The sequence below is a fragment of the Simochromis diagramma genome, unplaced genomic scaffold, assembly GCF_900408965.1.
Source record: "Simochromis diagramma unplaced genomic scaffold, fSimDia1.1 OVJJ01000463.1, whole genome shotgun sequence".
NCBI classification, from domain to species: Eukaryota; Metazoa; Chordata; class Actinopteri; order Cichliformes; family Cichlidae; genus Simochromis; species Simochromis diagramma.
In genome coordinates this window covers 1,530,206-1,555,678 of record NW_024386941.1, presented here as the reverse complement: position 1 = coordinate 1,555,678, position 25,473 = coordinate 1,530,206, and the positions used below count along the sequence as shown (strand labels likewise).

At 37.6% G+C, this 25,473-nt stretch overlaps 1 protein-coding gene across 1 annotated transcript in view; it reads left to right on the top strand.

Annotated features, from left to right (window-relative positions):
* tyw1 (tRNA-yW synthesizing protein 1 homolog (S. cerevisiae)) overlaps window positions 1-25,473 on the top strand; it is a 51,442-nt gene that overhangs the window by 9,760 nt on the left and 16,209 nt on the right. Inside the window, 8 exon segments of the mRNA XM_040037777.1 lie at window positions 4,293-4,425; window positions 7,478-7,530; window positions 7,650-7,688; window positions 7,690-7,769; window positions 9,809-9,918; window positions 15,600-15,777; window positions 17,882-18,017; window positions 22,308-22,418. Coding sequence (XP_039893711.1) covers window positions 4,293-4,425; window positions 7,478-7,530; window positions 7,650-7,688; window positions 7,690-7,769; window positions 9,809-9,918; window positions 15,600-15,777; window positions 17,882-18,017; window positions 22,308-22,418 — 840 coding nt within the window.

The following is a 25,473-nucleotide window of genomic DNA, read 5'->3' as shown; positions in this document are numbered from 1 at the left end:
GCATCTAAACTTTGTCATAAGAGTCTTCCATTTCTGCCAGAGTGGTCGATTTTACGTTGTGGGACTGTTGCCAGTTAGGAGTTAGTGTAAAACGCATCATTAACCTGAGCTGGCACGCAGCAATTTTGGCTCCGTTTTTATGTTTTCAGCTCACTAGCCAAAGGAAAAAAGCACACATAAGATGCCAGTATAACTACTACTAAGGTATATTCTATATATTCAGAAACATTGATTGGCATAAATTAACATGTTCAGATTCTGGACTGGACTAGCTTTATTAAACCTCCTGTGTGCAAAATGCACCCTAGTTAAAAGTCCTCAGGCAGATTACATAGTGAAAACAACAATTTTGAGCTCTTAGGGGTGCAGGGGAGTTTTGATTCATCTGCAGGCCTTTTTAATTTTTATTTTTATCATTATTATTGTTATTATTATTTATTTCGATTTTTATTTTTTATTTTTTGCAAATCATCACATTTTTTTGTTAAGTTTTAACGTCTGCTAACTGTTTTAGAAACAGAAATGTAGAAAAAAATAAATATTCGAAATTTAGAATTTATGCTGTTCCATCAACATATCTGTTACAATATGACTACACTTGTTATAAGCACAAAATAATAGCAAGTACTGTTATTTTATTGTTTTACAGTATAGAGAGTAGTGCACTTATAGACTAATTTTCTTGGTGTGCAATCCTCTTTTGGAGCCGGAGCAAACACTGGTAACAAATAGCTTCTCTTGTTCACATATATTAAAATATTTGGATAATAAGGTTAAGCTTTAAAATATTGAATTCATTTTGCCAGCTTAGAGTGTTTGTCTTTCTTATTTTCTACTTGTTCATGGTTTGGGCTTTTTTTTGCCTCCCGTACTTTTATGTTTTTCCCTTATTCACATGTGCTACTCAATCAGTGTATTATTGTTGCATCATTCATCTGCAGCAGCACCATGTTGTGTCATGGTTCCCGTGCACAACACGATGCTGTGAGATGTCCCATTTCTGTTAGCCCAGATTGGCCCAAGCATGACTGGGTGTCAAGGCTGAAAGCCAATCAGTGGGATCCAGAGACTAGGGCCAGATAAATTTTCAAGGCTGCATGAAAACACCGTAGGGACAGATTGTTTCACCGTTGGCTACGTGCTGTGTATGCTATCAGAACTGTACGAGTCACAGATGCATTAAGTGAAGGTGGACATTTGGGCCGGCTGAGTGGCAAACTAGTCTTATCCAATCTTGAGTGTTAAATTGTAGGCTGTACATGTTTTCACTCCCAGTTTAGATTTTTGGTGAACTTTAAGAATGACTTGAGGCCCATTCACACGATGATTGAACCACTGGATGGCTGTTGCTCGCCCTGATTTACAGTGTATGGTTGTTTTTGTACTCCTGTCTTTATTACTGGAATAGATCATAGTTTAAAGTCACCTATAATAGAATAAATCATCGCTTTAAGTCACTCAGAGTAAAACATGCAACCCACACATTTTGCAGTGATATAAATGACGCGTAAAAATATCATCAAGCACCATCTCTTTTCCATCTAAGAAAGAAATGTGACAGTATTCTGACAAAGCAGCGTGGCTTCCTTGTTCACAGCATCTACTATCAAAACCGAGCTCTAGGGGACCACTGCTGCTGTCAGGTGTGAGAAACCTCCTCTGTATTTGGGGCTATGATTGTTGAGGAAATGCACAGAGCAAATAGTGCTACTAGATAGCTACAAGGGCTTGCATTCTTCCAGTTTTAAGTTGAAAGAGTGCCGTTTTATACAGATGACTGTGAACACCTGAAGCATAGGTTCACAAATAAAATTGGCAGTATATTTAGAGAGAAGCTTGCTCTCTGTTTTTTAACAAAGGTTTTAGGAGACTAAAACGGATTAGCAGCTGCTCAATTCTGGCAAAAATTATATTCAGAATTAATATTGAGGCAATTATAATTTAACCAATTGCTCACAGACTGTGGAAAAGTTGACTTTGTCTTGTTTCTTTTCCAGTTGATCAGATAGTTATTAAAATATTTTCTAGGCTTGCAACAAGAAACTTACTGAAGAGTTTCACAAAGAACAGACCTCATAATTTCTTATCCACACCCAAAGACATTAATTGCAACTACGTTAAAGCAAAGAACAGAAGCAAAATTCACACAGACTCTAAGTTTAACAGTTAATCTGTGTTACTGTTACATACTGGGGTAGCTACTTGGCTGGGAAGCACCAAGGCATGGACGTGCATGCTGGGAGCTACCGAGGCCTTGAAGAGGGTTGGACGGTAATATGTTACAATTTCTAAATCTATTGCTCAAAGATGCTCAAAACATAGTTTCACAAGCTTTTAATACTGGAATATAATTACTTCCAATGAACAGACCTGAATAAGGGAAATGGGAGCACCAACAACACCAAACAAAAGAGAAAGAAGATCATGAATCAGACACAATAGACTGTCATATTCAGGCTTCTCCCCAAACTAGACTGTTAGTAAACTAGACTACAAAAAACAAACCTGAAATCTGGAATGCCGGTATTCCCAACTCAGCCTATAATAAATGTGAGGAATAGTGCAAGTGCTGATGGAGGTGAGGGAGAGTGAGAAGGAATCAGCCTGACAACCACTCTCAGGCGTCATATGAGTGCAGGTGAGCCTTCTGCTGCCAGTCAGCACTGGAGATAAATTGGATAGCAGGTTACTCAGGATGACTGAGAAAGAAAAGCTGGTGCACTGAAGCACATGTAACAATCCACATTGGAAATAGCAGTTGACCAATAATTTCTAGCCCTGATGCAAATGATGTTTTACTATCATGAGGTGAAAACTTGCCTGCAGTAATTGGCTATATCCTGTGGAAGCCCACTGTATTCTATCTGCTCAGCACCAAGCAGCAGACATATTTAGAGACAAATTGGTGTAAATGAGTAAAACATTTAGCATTTAAAGAGCATGATCTTTCCTTTTACACTTGCAAGAAGCAAATATATGGGTTAAAAGGGGAGTGAGTACTGGACTTAATTAAATTTCCACTGGGTATAGCGCAATATTTTCATTTATTTGGAGCCATTTAACCAAGAAATCTGCTACTGCAGGATCAAAGTTTTTGCAAATTTGCAAGTAAGAGAGAGTACAAATGTTCTCAAGACTACTGACTCCAGAGATAAGAGAGGAAAGATTAAAATGGACTCTATAAGAATCTCATTGATTTGCAGTAATGGTTTGTGCAATGTTAACAAGTATTTTTCACACAGTTCTACGGGGGTTAGTACCATACGGTGAGCTACAAAGGAATCTGTGAACTATCTACAGTACATTCTTGAAGAATACAAGTGTGTTGAACATTTATCAGCATTTGCTGACACTGTATTAGCACCTAAAGGGCCCTGGTGTGCTGACAGGGTGACATATAGATCCCTATAGACAAACTGAAGAAGTGGCAAAGGTGCAGTAATTGGGTGAAGCTGTCATTTACCATGGTTAATGTTAAAGGCTGGTCATCCATCACGTCTTTCTGAAAAGTAACACCTGTTTCTCTGTCCCCAGGCAAAGTTTTCTTGCAGGATTTAATCAATCTTGTTGTATTTGTCCACAGAATATATCTAAGATATTTAGCATTATACACAAAATCACTGCATTGCAGTATTATAATCCTGGCATGAAATAAGATGTTGATGATGATGCAGCAAAAAGAAAAAAAATAGCTGTTGTGATACAGAGAGCTGTATAAAAGTTGGTCATCACTTTGCCAAATGGATCCTGGACATGTTTTCAAAAGTCAACTTTCTTAGACAACAGTTGATGTCTGCAGCAGTGTCCATCTTTTTAAGCAGCCTGTGATGGTCATTTGAAAGCAAAAGATGACGTGATCATCTTTACAACAAAATGCTCAATTTATGTGGCCTTTACTTTGTTCTTTACCCACACAACAGAACATAACAGAAAAACTTTTTCAAATACTATAAATAAGACATCATTTAATTATGTCTTTTTCTCTGAATCTTTTGATGATGGCTCATCTACAGCATTGCATTCAGTCTTCACAATTTAATATTAATAAACATTGTCATCCTTTGCAGATCTAGATCCCCTTTTTTGCAGAACCTGTGCCCATCTTTACTTCTGAGAAACCCCGTCTCGCTAAGATGCTCTTTTTGTACTCGGTGATGTTACGGACTTGTTGCCGGTTAACCTGATTAGTTGCAAAATGTCCCTCCAGCTGTTTCCTTTTGTTACCTAGTATAGATATAAATGTTTATATGGCTGTAGACCAGAATAGACTGAAAGTTTTGTTTCTGCCTCAGAGCAAAGAGGAGAGTCAAAGAGACGGCCAGATGGTGAAGCTATCCAAATTAAACGGAGTGCAGAAGATTGAAGACGAAGGGGAAAGAAGGGAGATGATCACCCCTGCCCTCAGAGAAGCACTGACAAAGCAAGGTGAGGAAAGAGGATTCAGAAAAAAAATTTGAGGATTAGCAAAAGAGAAGTCACAAAAGCAAATTAGAAACCAAAAATGCCAAATTACCAGCACTGATAGCTTACTGACTCAGTCAGTGGTAGTTTTATGGTTCTTCAAGGTGTATTTGTAAAATTATATATCGCTTTCTAAAAGAACAGCTGGTGGGTGTCACTTGTGACTGCGAATAATATATGCATGTTATCTAGCTGCATTGCTTTGCATTGTAAACCAAAGAAATCTCATTACAGACAGAGTGCACCAGCTGCTCTCAGCATATGTTTAACCTTCATCTTTCCACAGAGGGCAGCAAAGTTTTTTTCACTTTAAACATAAATTGTTAGTTATGCCATTTTTTTAAATTTATGTGGTACTTTAAGGTATTTGCATAACAATTTAATGTAACTCATATGGCTAAAGATGTATTTTTTGCAATTCATTAAGTATTTAATGGCTTTCAGTGCTTATTGCTCTGGCGTACTATGCAGAAAGAAGAAATTAGTTGAAACCATTGGAGTATATTTGGGTTAATCAGTTGCTGAAATTTCATTACGTTTTAACCTTGCTGATGAGCTGTTATTTAAAGGTTCAACATGGAAACTGTGGGTGGGTGCAGTGCATTTCAGTTGCTTGTTTAAGATAGTAAGTTCAGGACTAAAGATTAACTTAAAATGTTAATCTAATGTTAACTTAATGTCTAAATAATAATATGAATGTATAACTAGTGTCCTTTTTAACTGAGGCTATTTGAAAATTGGACGGTTGTATTAAGGTTTAACATTATCTAGTAGAAATAACATCAAAATATTCTGTTTGAAAGGTCTGTGAATCCATCACTATTTATATTGTTGCTATTTTTTTCCACTGTGCACCATGTGCTGATTTTTTTTTTTTTTTTACTCATTAGGTCTGGATTTTACTATTCTACTCTTCTACTATCCCACTATTAAAACACAAGCCAGGAGTCATTTTCAGCCAATACCCCCCACAGTTAGCTTACACAACACTCTATAAATAGGACACTGAACACAGGACTTCACTTCATTTGACCAAATGTTGACCTATTTCATGGTGTTTATGTTGGCAACAATTAGTCCTGGAGGGCAGTTTGTTTTATTTAGAAGGAAGGATGAAAGTTTTGGCATTGTCTTCATGGTTTTCAGCCTTGGAAGGATATGTTTCCTGTATAGTCTTTTCCTGGCATGGATTGGATGCCAGTGTCACATACTGCTCTTGTGCATTGTCCAAAAAAGTTTTAACACAGTGCTGCACAGTGTGCAAAATAGTTTTCCATCAGCGAGGTTCAAGAGAAACCTATTTCAAGAAAATAGTGACAGGGAAAGTCATAACTAGAAGGTAGAGGTTAATTAGTAAATTATTATTAATTATTAAAGTGGCTTACCAATGTCACTTTCAGTCAGTTCCGGTAGTGTGCAACACACAGAGTTTGGCTTCTTCTTTGTGCCACACACCAGGTAAAGCTTGCCTGTTTGGTTCAGACAAGAAAAGCACAAAGTCAAGAGTGTGAAACCTGTTGTGGGGGTGATATCTGTGGTATCTTTGTGCTTCAATTGTCACTCTAATATGTAAATTGGCAGTCGTCTCTTTCATTACTTGGTGGAAGACCAGTTAGGCCATTGTCTCCCTGCTCCTTTCATTCCCCTCAAGCAGCTCAAGAGTGAAAGACAGAGTATCACATGAGTGTAAACTGTTTTTATAATTTTCATATTCTCCGATGCTGTTTCTCTGAAATGGTGCAGTTATCATAGAGTGTATTAGAAAGACGGACACATTCTCAGTGACATCAACTGTTGGTTTGTGAAGTCTAATGTGAATTGAGCATATTCAGCGTCGTCATCTTGTGTTTTAAACCTGACACGATGGCGAGGGGAGGCTCTCACTGGAAGAACTGAGAGACGCTGCACACATGGCATCACTTCATTTTTCATATTCAGAAGACATGTCCATCTTTTATATCCAGTGCATGGAGATGACACAAACACAAAGATAATCATTGTTCTTGTTAAAGTCACTAATAGCAGGTCCGATTCACTACTGTGTTGTCCAGAGTCTTGTAGACCTGCACTCAGTTTTTTTTGTTACTTGTGAAAAGATGATTCAGTGGTAAGCTGTTACATTGAAGTGTAAAAATCAAAAAAGTGTATTTCATTCATTCAGCCTTTCCTGCAAATATACCCACAAACAGCCTCGATGAGGAACATTTTGTATTTGACTAATCTTGCATCAAACCTGAGATCTGTGGGAGCAGTTCGAGCACAAACACACCCCGGTACAGATGTCCTGCTGTGTTTTTGTGTTTTAGATATTTCATGAAGGTTTTAATAGCAGCTACAACACACACAAGCTTCCAAAATAGGAGGCTTTGTTTTTTAAACTTGCTGCCTACATTCTTTGTGTGGCTTTGTACTGCTGTACTTACTAGAAAGCTATTTTAAATGATTTTGAAAAGGAAAGGCAGCCCTTCTTCTTTAATCTATCACGTTTTTTTTTGTTTGTTTGTGTTTTTTCCTGGGATTTCATGAATGCATCAAGTCATGAGGATAAAAGGATTCCATCTGACAGATATTATAGAGCGGGACTGGGTTTTTTTTCTTTTCTATTTTTTTTAATGAGGGAGAATGAGGAGAAATCCACATCCGGCTGTTCATAGTGGTTTGAGGCCATGGTGTTAAAAGGGATAGAGAGGCCCACCTCAAGGGCATTTGAAACACTTTCCTCACAGACCTTTTTGTGCAAAAAGGGAATCTGAAACATTCTCTCCTTTCTCCCAATGACATGGCTTCAAGCTGCCAGTAGACACTTTGCTGGAGATGTTCAGTGGCTGTTAGCATGGGGCCATTAAAAAAATCAGACTTTGTGAATGTTGAAAGGCTTTACTGAAGTAAAGCTATAAAAAGTATATTGTCCATGTTTCTTTCAGCTTAATTTGACTTGTGCAGTTCTGCATTGTGAAGTGTTTCACTGATTTGATGCCGTATTTATAACACGTTGTGTTTTTACCTTTTTGTGAAGGATATAAACTGATTGGGAGTCACTCAGGAGTGAAGCTTTGTCGATGGACTAAGGTAACGAAATCAACCCTTTTTAAATAAACCGTTAAAACACTTCCTTTAAATTATCTCAAATTTCTATTATAGCTTTGACAAACTGAATGCATGAATTGTAATTCAGTTATTTATTTTAGTCTATGTTGAGAGGAAGGGGAGGTTGTTACAAGCACACCTTTCTACGGTATTGAGTCCCACCGGTGCATGGAGACTACCCCCAGCCTCGCATGTGCTAACAAGTGTGTCTTCTGCTGGAGGTATGTGCTTCTCAACTTCTTCTCTTTTAGTTTGCCATCATTAAGGAGAATCTTAAGTGATCCAAATAAAAGTTAATCTTTCAGCCTATCAATTAATATTGATTCAATATTAATACCCTAGTAGAGTACATGTCTTATTTATACTGTGATTTAATTAAGATGCTAGTCCTTCTGGGTACAGGCTTTATGCTTCCCATCTAGGGCTGTGCAATATGACCAAAATCTCATATCCCGATATAAGAATTTTATCGTCCCGATAACCATATAAATCACAAAAATATAACATATTCTGTGAATCTCGGGCAGCTCCACTTGCGTGAAGTGTTTCCAGCTGCGCGTCATGTAGCTGGAGTCGAGTGTTTTAACCGATGCATGAAACTATACATTTTTAGACATAAGTTGTAAAGGCCGCCGTTTTCTTTGTGAGTATTTATTACACGGCGTGCTGCGGGGAAAAGCCTGTTCTAACATTTGAGTCTAAGGTTTATTTTTTAGCACCTGGCGGCTCTTTTTTTTAAATTCTCATCCGTAAATAATCTGCTCTTTCACTGTGATTATTTTGAAAAGTCTCAACAGGATCTTGAGCTTTATTGTGAAAGGTTTATGTGGAACATAAACAAGCGGACACGCGATGCTGTTACCGTCCTTGTTGCTAACCACAACGCATAAAAACAGGCGCTTGTTCATCCGTAGTGTGGTTATATTAAATATAAGAGAAAGAGAGAACTTTAAGAAATTAATATAGCCACTACATCAAAACGATGAAAAAAATATTGCTGTAAACAGTTTATTTTGCGAAACCACGAAACAAACGATAGCATAAAATGAAGCGATAGACGTTTTGAACAGCCCTATTCCCATCACTTTAACTGTCCATTGCTACACAACTGTATATAAGGTATAACTCCAACATGTGTTTTCCTGTTTTTAGGAGTGTTTTTATTTTGCTATATATTAACTAGTTTTAGCCTGTTTGGTTACTAACTTGTAGGGTTTTTGTTTTGTTTTTTAAACCAAACCCATTTAGGGTTTAGTCCAGTCACTGTTGATGATCTCGCTGTTCCATAGAAGTTTATGTTTTATGTGCAGATGGATAATGGTCTGCATAGCTGCAAGGCCTAAATGTGGACACTGATTCATCATGGCATTAGTGAGAGATTGGGCCTTTTACTAACTTCAAGTTCCATTTGAAAAGGCGACTGTGTTGAGCACTGAAAGGTCGCTGTCAGAATGTGCTGTGGTGAACTGCTGCCCTGTCAACACAGATCTGCCCGTCTCCCTTACTACAGCTATGTGGGATGACAGGAAATATGCAATTTCGGGGCACAGCTGCTTTGTTCCTGCTGCCCCCACCATCCACCTCTTTATGGCAACAGGTGGATCAAGATTTTCATGGACGCCATCAGTATATGTCACGTTAGAGTGTGCATACTTATCTGACAGAAATTTGTGATGCCCCAGGATTTGGTGTTGCACATAGACATCACACTTGGATAGTTGGAACGTGTTATTAACACCCAAAGGGAGAGCACTTTTTTTACAGTAGCATGCATTCTTTCACTTAATATGTTTTTATAGGGTGATAATACACACGCCCACATAATTCACTTTCAATCTGTGTTTGGCACCTCGTTAAATGCTCCTTTTATTCTAGTGAAATATGTCTTTAACTTTTTAAGTGATGTTTGTGTTGAACAAACGGTCTAATAGTCTTGGACTTTCTAAATCAGAATTACCATGGAGTAATACCACCGATGAGGTGTAATGTCCTTTGTTTGTACTGAAGCTGGTTTGGAGCCCATATTTACAGTTTGTTAAGGCCATTTATTCCATTTGTAGCCACAAGCAGTGTTCATTTTCCCTTTTATGCTCCAGAAGCATGTCTCCAAAGAAGGTAATACCATCTCTAAGGCTACAGTGGTTGCTCTTTGATTAATATTTAGTTTGCTGTATTGCTACATTTGGTTGGTGCTTGCTGAAGCAGTCACATCTTGACTGCTGTTAGTTCCTATTTATTCATGTTTGTGCTCCACTAACAGACATCATACCAACCCTGTCGGCACTGAATGGCGCTGGAAAATGGATCCTGCAGAGAAAATCTTGGAGGATGCCCTGGAAAAGCACCAGAACATGATTCGACAATTCAGAGGTTAGGCTTTGAGCAGGTGACACATGCAAACATGAACAGCAACATGCATGTTTTTTCTAAATGTCTGTCTGGCTATTTGTCTGTTTGGGTTGTCTTTCTCTTTGTTAAAATGAACATAGTCACATAAAAAGTGTGCAAGAATAAGCCGTTTTGCACTTTTTCTCCTTAAGGTCTTCAGCTTGGAACTTATGAATTCTTTTAAACTTAATGAAGTAAAGTTCACATGCAAGTGCTGATGATCTGTGGGGCTGATGAGCTGTTTCATCACATTGTTGCTTTCCTCGCTCATAAATCACTTTTCAATCGCAGATCCACAGACACACAGTGCATGCAATCTTTGATTTCCACCTCCTCAAAGTCCTGTTTGTAACAACTCCACTCTTTATTTTCTTAAAACTTATCAACATTTGAGGTATCTAAGTTAGTAATTGGAAATCAAAGATTTAAACCTATTTGTACTCCCGTTTTCTGGACTATGCTTCTACTGCTTGTACTAACATTGCTGGCATTTGGGACTTTTTCTCTGGCTGCTACCAGCTTTGGCTGAGAACGGCTGGCTGGCCACTCAAAGCTCAGTCCAAACAGAATTTACTGATCCTGTGTGTATGCCCCAAGCAGATTTTCTTTGAGGTTTTCAGAAATGTTGTCAAAACATAGTGGTGACAAATTTATCAGACGTTAAGTAAGGCAAACTAATTCAGAAATATTTTGTTCCTCGTGTGGATTTAAAGGTAATCAGCAAAATTAGGTTAGAGTTCAGGCTAAGTTACTCCTTAATTAGTTGTAGGAATAAAACAATGCTTATACTGCAATGTTCTTACACATAAATGTAAGAATATTTTATATTGTCTGTGTTAAACAGTTATTTATTATTCAAAATATAGTGGAAAGGCCTAGCAAAAAGATGTCTTAAGTTTTTCATGTATGTGTGGGCCATTTGATTTACAGTGATATAAAATAACAATTTGAGAAGCTAAATGTATGAATGTTTTTTATATTTTTCTAGATAAAACAATTGTGAATAATTAATAGTCAAGAATGTGTTTGCATCTGTTTTGTTTTGTGACAAGCTCAAAGAAATGCGGATAAATTCATTACCATATTGTTAAAGACAAAAGTGTTTTCAAATGTTTTTCAGACTCTTGCTCTCGAGTGTCAGCTGTGGTACAGAAATACAGTCTTACATTATTCCATTCCAAACTGCATTCTGCTCAACACTGGATGTTACTCTGTCCGTACAGCCTGTTGTGACTCTAGTTAGCATAAACACACTTGCAGAGACCATTCCCATCAAGCCCAAACCAGCATCTTTCCAGTTAAACTCTTCATCTTATTTTCTATTGTGCTCATGTACAAGTCAGTACTGACACCATACACTTACCTGCATTATGTAATATGATATTATATGGCTAATAAATAAAATATTCACATGATTGCTAGGCCGGCATGTAGGACCTCGGTCCAGCCAACTATTCTTGAGGCCTGGCCTGATCCTGCAACTTTACGGTCAGAGAGCTGCCTCTCTAACCTCAAAGCTGCTGCTGATCCCATTATAAAACACTGCAGACATTGTGCTGGTGAAATGATATAAATGCAAAAAACTTCTGAGACGTATCTTCTTCAAAGGGGCTATTTTATAGTTAATATGATTCTCAGAGCTGAGTTTAAGGATATATATAACGCACATCATCATAGAAAATCTAATAATTTTTTTTCTTGATGTGGTTGCAAAAGAGCAATGGCATACCAATGGTTGTCCTGAATGCCACCTTCATATTTCTCTTAGAGTTAACCCCCCCAATATTTCACAAAAGACATTACAGTAAAATGATAGAAAACGTATATTTTCAACTTTGCAATTCTAATTAGAGGCATACTAAAGCAAGGCACAAGCTTCTATTGTCATCATCATCCATAATCATCTTTCCAGTTGCACTGTAAGACCACATTATGCAGCCTTCAACTTCTTTTACAATTGACAGTGATACATTTTACTCTCTCTAGCACAATGAAGTCCCCAGACAGTGGCTCACAAAACCTTCAGTGTGATTAAGCAGCTTGGTGTCTGCTCTGACTCCATGATGGGCTACTGAATAAAAGGTCTCAAGTAGCAGTTTAATGTCAGGCACAATTTATAATGAATTTATAATGAAAGCTATTACTCGTAGTTTAAAAGCATAAACGTTAGCTTATTACCCTGGGATCTGCTTGTTGAATTTGTTTGTATTCTTTGTAATGTTGTCTTGATGACTGCATCTAGGAATAAATCTGTGTTCTTCACGCATTAGGATTGCCACGATACTAGAATCTCAAGCTTGATATCAGTACCCAGGAAAATACTCAATACCATTTGAAAAAACAAAACACCTATAAGGTGTGTAAATGGGATATTTTAAGATTACTTTACATAGTACCAAAAAAAAAAAAAACCCAAACAGACACCAACATTTTAGCTTGTCTGAGGTAGTGCTGTTGCTGGTTGCGTTGCACCAAACCTTTATTGCTGATCAAATAGAAAGGTAGGCTGCAACAATTTCTGTCTAGTTCCTTCCTGGTAGGCTTCTCAGCTTCAACCTATGCATGACACGAATATTTGTTCTGTGCTGTTAAATTAACACTGTTAATTATAACGTTATGGATGAGCATAGCTGCTAGTTGTTACCTTAATGATGACTTAACAGGAAGCTTATGTGGCTGTTTGACAAAGGCTGTTCTGAAAGTACCTTTGATTTGTCAAAGGTTTTATACCAGATACACTTCCTGATGCAACCATCCCAGTTATGGGATGCATAGTTGCATAGTCTACTAGCTTATGACCCCCCTGAGGCTAGGTTAGTGGCTATTGGGTAATTGACGATAATTAAGCGTCTAACATTTACGTATGCTCCAGGCAAGTTAACATTTGTGACAACTGTTTAATTCTTCAGTGTTTCTAAAGTAGGAGCTTTGATGACCTCTCAAAATTCATGTCAACTGCTTCAGCCAGTAGTGAGGGGAGTGGTTATGTGACTGTCTATCTGCAAGTGCTGTGTGAAGCTGTGTGTCAACTGCAGGAGTCAAAGAGGGCACTTTCATATAGATACTGTTGCAAATGAGTATCTAATCTCAATCATTTTCATTACCAAGCATAATGAACCCCAAACTATTAGTGATACGTATCCTGTATTCAGTATTTATCTAACTGTCCCACTTAATTCTACACTCTAGGCAGTTTGTTACAATTCACACAATTATTTATGTCACTGTGCAACAGAAGCTTGGTGAAGTTTACTTTGGCAGACAAGTCAGCACATTAATTAAATATCTTGTAATGTCATTCCCTGTTACAACAGCATGGCACTTTCAGTACATGAAATGTCTTTCTTCATTCATGCATACTGAACTAACCTGTACCCCTTTTCATAATGTAAAGTTGCAGATGCACTGATTTGAGTGGACAGTATCATGACAAAGTCTTCAGTATACTCAACTCTTATGCAAATTGAACTCAGAAAAGAAGCCTGCAAAGATAACCAAATTAAATTGTAATGCTAATGCCACTTTTTTATATATTTTTTTATAAATATTTTTATATATTTTTATATATACTTTTTATAATCTGAGTGATCCACATAATTCTCTAATTATGTGAGAATTTAATGGAATTTCGCATATGATACTGTGCAGTGTCATAAAATTGACTCCAGACATACAGCCAGACTCATAAAAACTATTCTCAACAACAAGAATAACCAGAGGTCCTAGAACAGATGGTGCCCCCCCTAGACCTGATATCAGCATCATCAAGTCAATCTGAGGCTACATGAAGAGACAGAAGCAACTAAGAGTTCCTAAATCTGCTGAAGAATCTTCTGTCTTTCAAAGCTCTTGAAAAAAAAAGTGTGTGTAGACACACATATTAGTGTTTAAAAGCAACAAATACTGATTCTTTTTTGCTCTCTGCATTACTAGCTACCAAGTTATTAAAAAATATATATATATACCGGTGTGTGTGTGTGTGTGTGTATATATATATATTCATAATTCATATATCAAAATCTTCTGTAAGACTTCCTGAATTTAGTCTAAAAAATGTCTTCTGTTCTGGCTTGAGAAATATCACATTAAACCCTTTGAATATTCTCTGATACCATTTTCATGTTTGTTTATTCCCTTTATTACAAATTCCTGCAGTGTCATACTGCTTTTAATACTTTATACCATTTCCAGTCTGGAATCCCAAAAGCAAACTTGGCCTGATTAAATCATTTATATACCTACATACTTCACATTATCTCTCCTGCTCTTTTCAGTGTTTTTGATTTCATTCGTTAACATTCTTATTTCAATTTTAGATGAATAGGTGGATGGATAGATTTTAGAATGGTTTGTGTCCTTCGAGATCTCAACACAGCTGAAAAATGAATGGGAGGTTTTTAGATCCATCTATTATAAAATGCTCTCCACCATGCTCTCAAAACACCAAATGAGCAACTGTCTATTGGGTGAATGTTTAAAACCATTACTGTGGTTATTTTTTTGCAGTTTATTCTATGGATCTTCTGTTATGCAACACTTTGAAGGAAATGGATTAACTGTTTAAGAGCCTAGGATCAAGAGTTGAAATGAAGATGTGTCAAGCCCTAGATCTCTCTTGTTCATCTTCACATCTATTTCTTGTGACTCTTTGGTTATGGGTGTAAGGAAGAGGACTCCCTTACTACATTTATTTATATTATATTATCTGTATAGCACTTTAGAGCACACCTTTCACTTTATTAAAAGCACCTTATCAAGCACTTTATTTAGCATTGCACTTTAAGCCTGGATTTGCACAGTAAAACATTTACACACAAGAAGTTTAATTATTTATTGACTATTTATTGGGAATTTTAAAATCAGTTGGTAGCCTTGTTTCAGATCCTGCACAGCTGCTCCGTCATCAAGGAATGTGGTGGTTGTCTGTGAGGAGAGAAGAATGGTGATTGAGATTGTGATTAAAGTTTACCAGTAAGGAACACTAATGCAAATGTGTGTGTGTGTGTGTGAAATCTAGGAATAAAACTGGTGCAAATAAGTGTTTGTAAGATAATGATTACTCACCTTTCTTGCCTGTGTCCTCTTCAAGGTGTTTGGGCAAATGTTTCCCCAGGGGTCCAGACACCATTTAAAGGTTCCGGGAGAGACCATGGGTTAAGAGAGTGTGGTGAATCTTTTTGTGCTTGAGGTTTCTGGGTTTTTATAATATTGGGTTTGGTGTAAAATTAAAGTGTGAACTATTTATTAATATGAAAATGTGAAATGTATTTATGTATTTATGTATTCTAATTGATATATTGTGTGCTGTGGTGGAAGGTTGGGATTTAATAATTTACCTGAGAGTGGAATAATGGTTTAGTCTGTGACAGCTGAACATATTTAAGGCTGCCAGTTGTCATTAGAGGGGTTGATTGTGCTGTGAAGAAGCTCGACGAGTTAATTGTTGTAAGGAGAGCTGTATAGCAAATAAATACTTTTTGTTCCACTACACTTGCCTTGGTCCATCTCACTGTGTTTCCAGCCGCTAAGGGCTGCCCTGTTACAATGGGTAATCACTAAAACAGCCTTCAGTTCAAAACCTCACCTCAGTCTATTGCTTCACACAGTTGTTTTTTGTGTCTGACAACTATGATCTGCTCAGACATTGATGTCTCTCCTGCTAGGTGTCCCTGGAGTAAAGCCTGACAGGTATGAGGAGGGCCTAGCAGTCAAGCACTGCGCCCTGTCCTTGGTTGGTGAACCAATCATGTATCCTGAAATCAACAACTTCATTCGCCTCCTCCACCACCATCAGATCTCCAGTTTCTTGGTAACCAATGCGCAGTTCCCCCAGGAAATCAGGTACAAGCAAAATGAAAAAATATCTTCTTTGTGTGTTACATGATCTTTTTGTTCTTACTATTAAAGTAATCTTAAAATAAGTTTGATCTGTTTTCATACTTTAATAACATACCTAACCCTAACAAGAAGATTAAAGAGTCAGTCGGCGGGGGGGGGGGAAGATAATCCATTTTTCAGTGCTTTGAGCAGCACATAATTTCAATTAACCTTCATTAAATTGATGGATTTTTAAAAACCTTAAATGTTTGCATGTACTGGGATAATTTGAACGCTTTTCTATAATTATATTAAAAAAAAACCATTTAAACCATAATGGCTGATTGTTGGTACCTTTGCCTGAGTGTGTAAACATATATTATTTTCTGACTTTCCTTATGAAGGTGAGGTCTCTGTAGTTAATCCGTAAGACATACTGTAGATTCCAAACCCATTTTTTCCCCTACTAAAAAATTCCTAACCACGATAAGAATCAAGGTCTCGATTGTTTTTATTAATGTTTCTTTCACTACAGCTTCACCACAAACACAGTTAGATACTAAGTGTAGTAAGTGAAATGTGCCTTAGATTCAGGAAGGACTGTAAGCATCAACATGAAAAGTTTTTGTGAGTCACACTCAGTGTAATGTGAAGTGTAAGACGAAGTACCAAAGGTTTTGTCAGGGCAACATTGTCATGCTACAAAAAAGCATGCTGAAGTGCACATCTGTTGTATTATTAACAATGTTACCTAACACAAATGTTACTTTGTTTGCAGACATGTTTTATTCAAGAATAAGTTTTCCAATTGAGTGTTGGTAACTGGTAAATGCCCTGTTTGTATAGCGCTTTACTTAGTCCCTAATGGACCCCAAAGCACTTTACACTACATTCAGTCATTCACACACTGGTGATGGCAAGATACATTGTAGCGCACTGACAGAGGCGAGGCTGCCGGACACTGGCGCCATCGGGCCCTCTGACCACCACCAGTAGGCAACGGCTAAAGTGTCTTGCCCAAGGACACAACGACCGAGACTGTCGGAGCCGGGGCTCGAGCCAGCAACCTTCCGATTACAAGACGAACTGCCAACTCTTGAGCCACGATTGCCCATTCTATGAGTGTTGAATAAATCTGCTAAATTCTTGATTAGATCAGCAGACAGAAATTTTTATTGTATTTTTATGTCATTCTTCACTCCGAAGAGGAAAGTTACCACTTCTGCACAAACTAAATTTATCATTGCCTTTTAATCTTTCAGTGGTTTTGTAGCCACACAGACTCTTAGTGAAGATGCTGCTGCTTGTTTAAAAAAGAAAAAAAATATTGTATGTGTTCCCATTTAGTACACAGAATACTGCTGCCACTTTCTATAAGTCTAGACTGTAATGGATGAATGCTGCGTGAGCCATTTGAAATGAACAGGATATTGACCTCTCTATCAAGAACCACTTACCGGTTTTCACGACACACACTGACATATCCAATATTGTGGCTAACTGGCCTGTCACAGGCTTATCACATCAAGCTTAGTCATCGAGCAAGTTAAAGGCAAGGACACCAGGCATCAGCCATTTATCCTGTCTGCCAGAGCTACCTTATAGGAGATGAGCTGTTGCACTTTGGGTTGGAGAATCTATCCCACGGCTCTTTTAACAAGGGGAAATGTGTTTTTGTTTTTTGCTTTATTTTTATTTTTTGTTCTTTCACCAGTATTATAAACGTTCTTCATGTGGTACTTTCTGCTCTATTACTCTTTTCTGATTACTTATATGACCAAAGTTCAGTTTCACCCAAATAAGTTTTTTTTTTCTTACTTGATATTTATAATAGGTACTCTTTATTTTTACAGTTTCTTTCTCAGCTCCAGCTCAGTATTCTCCTTGTTTATTGATTATCTATAGAAAAAGAAAGAAAACCTTTCCTTTAACAACAATGAGTATTTGACTTGATGTTCTTGTCACTGAATCAAGTTGGCAATTAATCACGTTGTCTGAATAGGATATAAGTGCCTGCATCAAAGAACTGTGTATTCTTAGGAGAATGTAATTTTTGTTTTAAATGCGTCTTAAACTTTGCAGCAGCTACATAATTCTTGTCTTTTGTTCTCAACCAAATTCTTTTTAGGAGTTTGGTGCCAGTTACTCAGTTGTATGTCAGTGTGGATGCCAGCACCCAAGACAGTCTGAAGAAGATCGACCGGCCACTTTTCAAGGATTTCTGGCCGCGCTTCCTGGATAGCCTCAAGGCCCTGGGAGAAAAAGTAAGCTTTCATCCAGGATCTTAGACAAGTGATCAGGTTGGGCTGTGGGGTTCAGTTTGATAAAGAATCTGACTCCTCGGTAAAATTCAACTGGATAAAAACTAGCATTATTAAATTATCTGCAGGCTTTTACGATAGCATGGTATTGAGCCCTAAAAAGAATGTGCTTGCTTTCCATTGGGACGCTAAATTAAAAGTAAAAATGTTTTTCACACATTCACACATTGTTATTCCTGTCCTAAAAATCTTGGCCCAGAGCCAAACCACATAACTGTCCTGGGTTACATAAAAAAATATAGCAAAAATTAGCAGTGGCAATGTAGTATTTTAATACCATATTTTAATTGAAAAGAACGAAAGAAGTCATTCTTAAACCTGCAACGCAGATGTGATAATTATCAGTTTTATACTGTGTCAGTCACAATTAAAGTTTTAATGAGTGGATGTTATGCTGCTGTTAAAGCCTACAGAATTTCACTAACCTGAATGTCACTGTAAATATGATTAATTTAGTGCCTATAAAACAGTTGCTGATATGTTTTTTTCCCAGGTCATAACAGCTTACAGCAGCAGTCTTTGACTAATACTGCTTAGCTTTAATATCCTAGTGTAAGTGTGGACCTAATTCACAAACATTCACTAGCACATTAGTATACAGAATAAAGCCTGCGACAACATTGTCTCAGATTGTGAGCTAAACTCGTAGAAGCAATTAAAGATTGTTGGCTTGATCGACCTTTGTAGAACCCTCAGAAGGAGGGGTCTTCTCTGTTTACCCATTTCCATATATTGACACTGAGATCCCAACAAATGACAGGGAGCAGCTATTCAAGTGTGAAATGTCGCCTTGCTATTCTGCCTGTTCTTTTTGCAACTTTAAGAGAAACAGAGACCTATGTTTTCATTCTTATTGTGGTGACAGTGACCTTATCGACTTGTCTTTGTGATCTGTGCTCATAGATTCATTTCAGCAGGTTTAAAGTGCTTTCAATAGGCTTTTAGAAGTTTTTGTCATTCCAAGAAGAGGGAAAATCCATTATCACAACCTCCACCTTGCTACCTGGCTGCTTCCCCCCCCAAATAAATAAATGGGTCTATTAACCACCAAATGACCTTGAGAAGGATAAAGTCTGCAGTGTCTCTATTGCAAATAAAACCTGTTAAATAAGTATGTAGATACTTTTTTTTTCTTCACATTTTATGTTGCAGCATCTTGGTAATGTCAACCCTCCTTCAGCTAACACTGAATTATTTATGTTGTTTGTTTTTTTTAAACTTGTATATTAACTTATAATTAAATTACTGTACAGAAGACATGAGCAATCACTCCTTCTCCCCCCAAAAGGAAGGGAGTATATAATCGGTTCAATTTGTTTGTCTGTTTGTTTTCATGCAGTTTTCATGATATCATTTCCAAATTTTGTGTGATGGTAGATCCCAATAGTAGCTCGAGCTGATCTAATTTTGGTGACAATGGCATCATGGTCAAGGTCACACCAAATATATTACCCACAGTTTTTATGGATAGTCTTAAAACTACACTAGGTCTTGAGTACTTAGGCTGGTTAAGCATTTGACCTTGACCCCTCCATTGTTAGTATCCAAGATCAAACTTGACCTTCAAATTCAAGAAACCACATTGAGTAATATATCATATGAAAGGGCGTGGAGTGAGCTTTGCAACACACTTCTTATTTTTTCAATGAGATGCCCTACGACATCTCATTGATACCATAACATGCTTATATTTGCCAGTATTTGCCCATTATAGCCCCTTATATATTGTATACAGGTTTCTGTCTGCCCACTCTACCATGAAAGTCAGATCAATGTATTGTACAGGTGTGGTTATGATTGTTTTCCTGGAGCTTTTTCATTTCCAAATTGGATCTCTGAAGCTTAGTGGTCATCAGCTCTCTTACCATGGTTTATTCTCTGCCACTATTTTTTTTTTATTCCCAACACGGAGCTGTGTCTTGGCATTGCAGGCAGTTTCTGTGAAACTTTTGTTTTTTGCTTTGATATAAAATATTATATACATATTTCAGGTTAGAATTATAAATACATTTACAAAAGAAATCAAAACGTATTTATTATGGAGCAGCAACATAACATACAAATTTGAAAAATACTTCCTCAGCTGTATCTGTGATGAGCCTGTGTCCTCATGTTTAATCCTTTAATATTGGGACTTCTTCATTAATGCTGCCCAGCTTGAGGTGTTTTTCAGTGCTTGGCTTGAAGCAAACTACAAGTGATCATCACACTCTATTTGGATCTATATCACCAGTTTAACCTGACCACAGCAGGAAAATATGAACGTGCTGTAACTGCACATATGAGATGTACACACACACGCGCAAACACAATTTTACCCTGTGGCATATTTACTGATTTCTGCCTGCAATCTCATTATTGTAAATATTGCTCCATTGTCTGATAGTCGGATGAGGCATCAATCAATACAATTATTTCTGAAGTTGTCAGAAATATCTGATATCAGTTTTTCTTGGCTAAGCATTTTCATTTGCAAATTGCATATTAGTGATACTAGCGATGTCACCTAATGCGCACAATCTGTTTTGCATAAATGTCAGCAAAAGTCAAATCTGCAGACCTTGCAATTAAGTATGCCGTGCTATTCTGGGGGGCATGAGAATGTTGCATATTGTTTGTTTTTAATAGTTTGAATTGTAGTGTGTGTGTCCATAGGGTTGGCTGGAGCTCAGGAGGTAGAACAGGTCATCTACTAATTGGAAGGTTGATGGTTCAGTACATGAACACAGATGTTTATTTAGCATTAGAGGGCATGTGATTCACTTCAATATGGATGTTGTACCTGTACTTCTGTGTTTGCATATGCACATCTGACTGTAACACTACAGCATGTCTGTGTGCAGTGTCCAGAAATAACCTTTCTGTTGCCAATCCCCCTCCCATCCCATTCACCTCCCTGTTCGTAAGTCTTCATTTCACGGTGGGCTCTCTCTCCATCCTCTTGAGCGCTTATCCTTTATGCTCTCTGTTTGACAGCTCTCCTCCTCTCCCCCACTTGGCCTCCCTGCCAGTGCACTTGGGATTGATAGAGTTGTGCCTTCGTGTTGGATTTGGAATAGAGACAGCTTGAAATACCTCACCTCCCTGCTTCCACTGGCCAATTATCCCCTTCCCTATTGGGCTGAAAGGACCTAGTGTTAGAGATAACCTTCGAGTGCAAGAGGAAGATGGAGAGGAAATGAGGGAAAGAGTGCGCTTTCTTTTCTCGATGTTATTTGCTTGAGTCTTTGTACCAACCATTTGTCATATCATCTGTTCTTACAATCTCTTGGCTTTCCTTGCTTCTCTTCCTCTCTGTCATATTGACAACAATTCAGTTTCTACTGTATCTACACCACTGAACTGTGTCATTCTCTTCCTTCATCCTTGAAAGGGGAAAAAAAAAAGTTCTAAAATTTTAAGATGTTTACCCGAAACATCATTTCATTTGTGTAGTGTGCCTCACGGTTGTTTTCTTTTTATACTTCTATCTCCTCTGCTCACATAGCTTATGCTTACTGAAGCCGAACAACTGAAGGTGCTGGCAGCTTTTTATTCATTAAAAGTCCACATGCAGTCCACAATTCCCTCCACTATTCACTGGCTTACAGTGCTGCTGGAGTCCCAGTGTTTTGTGGAGATTTTTGTGTGTTGTGTCTGTAGTGCAAAGTATTGAATTTGAAAAAGTGTTACACAGTAAATAATATAACATGCAGCTCTTTTGTAACAGAGGGTTAGCAACCATTTGCTAACTGATTTAGGAGGAAATACGGCAGCTGACATCTGTGAGCAGCTGTGTTGCCTCCAGTGAACAGATGTTGGTGATGACATACTGTCACTGGAAGTGATTTGGAAAAAAAAAAAAACGAAGTGGTTAAGTTCAAAAGTTATAAATGACTCATCAGCTTTGTGTACCAATGTGTGCCAGAGGAAAATAATGCATGCTTGTCCTTTCTAATTTGAACGAATATTCTATATAATACACAAGTCACAAAGGTAGCTGTGGCTTAGAAACCGAATTAAAAATGAAGTTTTTCCTTCAGTGTTCTGTAATCTATATGTAAGTGTCTTGCAGATATATTGTCACTTCAGAATCTTTTGAGTAGCAATAAGAACTTAAGTTTATAAGTTCTTACTGATGAAATGTAAACTAAAAGATTGATACATATGGCATCTCTTTATTGGATATCATAGCTATTCCCACACCTTATGACTTCTTACATCACTCCCAAAAATCTGTTTATTCATCCACAGAAACAGAGGACGGTGTACAGACTGACGCTGGTCAAATCCTGGAATGTGGAGGAGATGCAGGCTTACTCAGAGCTCATAGCATTGGGCCAGCCAGACTTCATTGAGGTCAAGGTAGGATTTAACAACATTACGTTATTATCTCAGCATGTATATTCATGTATATATCATTGTGGTGTAGCATGATTGCCTAATTGCCTGAAGTGTGTAAAACATTTGTGCCGTTCCTGTTACTACATATATTGGATAAATTCACTGAACTGGTGGGCTGTGTACCACATTCACTGACCTTATCCTCGGTCATTTGGCGGATATGGTATTAATAGTGTGGGAGGGGACACCTGGTGGCAATCTGAGCTACAGCTGTCATAGTGAAAAATGTGCAAGAGTTTGAGCTCATTATGAAGTGCACCACATCAAGTAGTGTTGGTGATAGAGCCCCATCTTGGATGTCTTTTTCCCGTTCATGTCAGAAAGACACTAACAGGTAGTCGGAAGGGGCTTTTCTGTCAGTGAAGACTCCAAAAAGTTTCTATATTGCTCTTCGGTGAAAAGGTTTGGAGAATGCTTAACATTAAACAAGCCCCCTGCCTGACAGGAAGGCTTTTGTGGAAGTATGTTGAAAAAAAGTCGTTGTCTCAATTGTTAATCTACAACTATGAATTTAGATTTTTTTAATGATAATCAGAGTTTTTGACAGCTCTATGCTCCTATTGTAACTGTTCCACTTAATTTAATTTAATTTAATTTATTTAGGACAGTGCATGTTAATGAACATAAATGTAAAAAAATTACATGAATGTAAACATACCAGATTATAGCCAAGGGCTAATTTCCATCTGTTGTCCATAAAACATAAAAAAAATACATAATAATTCATAAAAAAAATCATAATTCATCCATAATAAAAACTCCATCACCAAACTCACACATACACACCATTCTATTCCCAAATAAAACATAGAATCTATCTATAATAATATAAATTTTTTGGTTTGACTGGGGTAGGCGTCAGCAACCTTCAACATCAAACAAGCTATTTTAGCTCCTCCTACCAAACAATGGGAGAAAAAGAGCAAGATTACGGTTAATCCAAATTATAACCTGTGGTTGGAGGTTGCTAACCTCCGGACTGGAGTGTCCAGACATTTTAGTTAGGGGATGTCCCACTGGAAAGTTCTTAATTGTCAGTGTTGTATCATTAAATTGTAATTATTGTGTCAGATTGCGTCTTAAGATCTGTCAACACACGCTTGTAGTGCAGGTTTATTTAATTCCCAATTCTTTTTCTTCCATATTCCCCAAAAAACACAAATCTTATTAAAGCACTATATGCCTTATGATTATTCTGTCATGCAAAGACACCATAAATGTAAATATTCACTTCTTTATTCACATCTTCTGTCACTTCTACTATTATTTCATTATTTCTTTTAGGGTCTGTCAATTATAAAAGTACATACATGTAGACATAGACAAATGAGGCAGGTTTAGTGACAAAACACAGGATTTTGTGACTTGTGCAATTTTAGTTGATTAATTAATTAACTAAATTAATTCTTTCTATATAAAAATAATGTAGAGAGAAAAGAGAAACATAAGAGAAATATAACACTATAAACAGTTTATATTCCTTATAATAGTAAGCCAGCAGAAACACTATGTCAAACAGAGATTTTTAAAAAAGTAAACCAAAGTTGAGTATTACTTGTGTTGATTCTACTCTAACTTGAGTGTGGAGGTGTGATCTGATTGGTCTGAAGTGTTTTGCTCTACTCTGGTGGTGGTCAGAGGGCCCGGTGGCGCCAGTGTCCGGCAGCCTCGCCTCTGTCAGTGCGCCCCAGGGTGGCTGTGGCTACAATGTAGCTGCCATCACCAGTGTGTGAATGTGTGTGTGAATGGGTGGATGACTGGATATGTAAAGCGCTTTGGGGTCCTTAGGGACTAGTAAAGCGCTATATAAATACAGGCCATTTACCATTTACTTCTTTCCTTATCCATTTACACATAAATGACACATCATCATGACACATCTTACATGTGCACCATTACTTGTCCCTTATCTTCAGTGTCCTGATATAAAGGCAGAAGAAGAGGTGCAAGGTTTCCAAAGTCAAAATTAATATTCACCATGAGCCTCTGTCTTCACGGAGCCTCACATGGCAATGCTTCCACACATCCTCTCATTCATAATCCAGAGTACAGTTTAGGAGTCCAACTATGACACAGTGTCCGCTGGGATCTCACTGCTCACAGTTATTTTAGCTATTACTTTCTTTAACCTTCGTTCACGCAGGCTAGGTTTACTGAAGTGAAGTTTAGGGTTTTTTTTAGTACTAGGCTGCCCACAATTACACTGAATCATACCTGGGAGCTGAGTTGTACAAGCACAATGTTATCTATCAGCCAGCCAGGAGCATTTGGGGGTTAAAAGTCTTAATCAAGAGCATTGTTAAAGATGAGGGTTTGTCTTCTGTGTGTTTTCAGAAAATGAAATTCCTAGGTTTTGTTTGTTAGTTCATTCCCTTTGCATTATACACATTTAATGGCAATTTTAATCTAAGTTACAAAGTGGAAATTTATTTATTTTAAATCACTTGTTCTGCCCACCTGCATTAACTCCATGCTCACTGTTGCTACATGCTCACAAAGATTTGCCCTGTTCACTATATGTCCCTGCTCTAGACTATAGTTTGCTGTAATTCTGCTCCTGCTTACTGAGGTGTTCTGTAGCCCACCATAGCATATTTGAGCAGACTGCTGACACTTAAAAAGACCGTAGAAATGTGCCTGTTTTGCTATCTCGGTTCACAGTCTTGACTTCTGCAAACTCCACAGAGAGAAAGTGAGATGACACTTTTCAGAACTCAGCAGCAATCATCTCCTCTCCCCATTCATGTTCTGCTCTTCTGATGTTGCATCATGTTGCTGAATGTGCAACGACACACAGACACGCACAACAGAATTTGTTATAAGCAATCTATGCAGGACCACAAGTAAGATTGTTGTTGACCTGAGCAGTCTTTTCATTTTGCTGTTCACACCAGACATTGTAGCACTGTCTGGATGTCATGCCATTAGTTCAAACATGTTAGTATATAAAAGGCACAAGTGCGTTCTACATGTTCAGTTTAAATGTCTTTAGCCTTGATCTTTTATGTAACTTTAA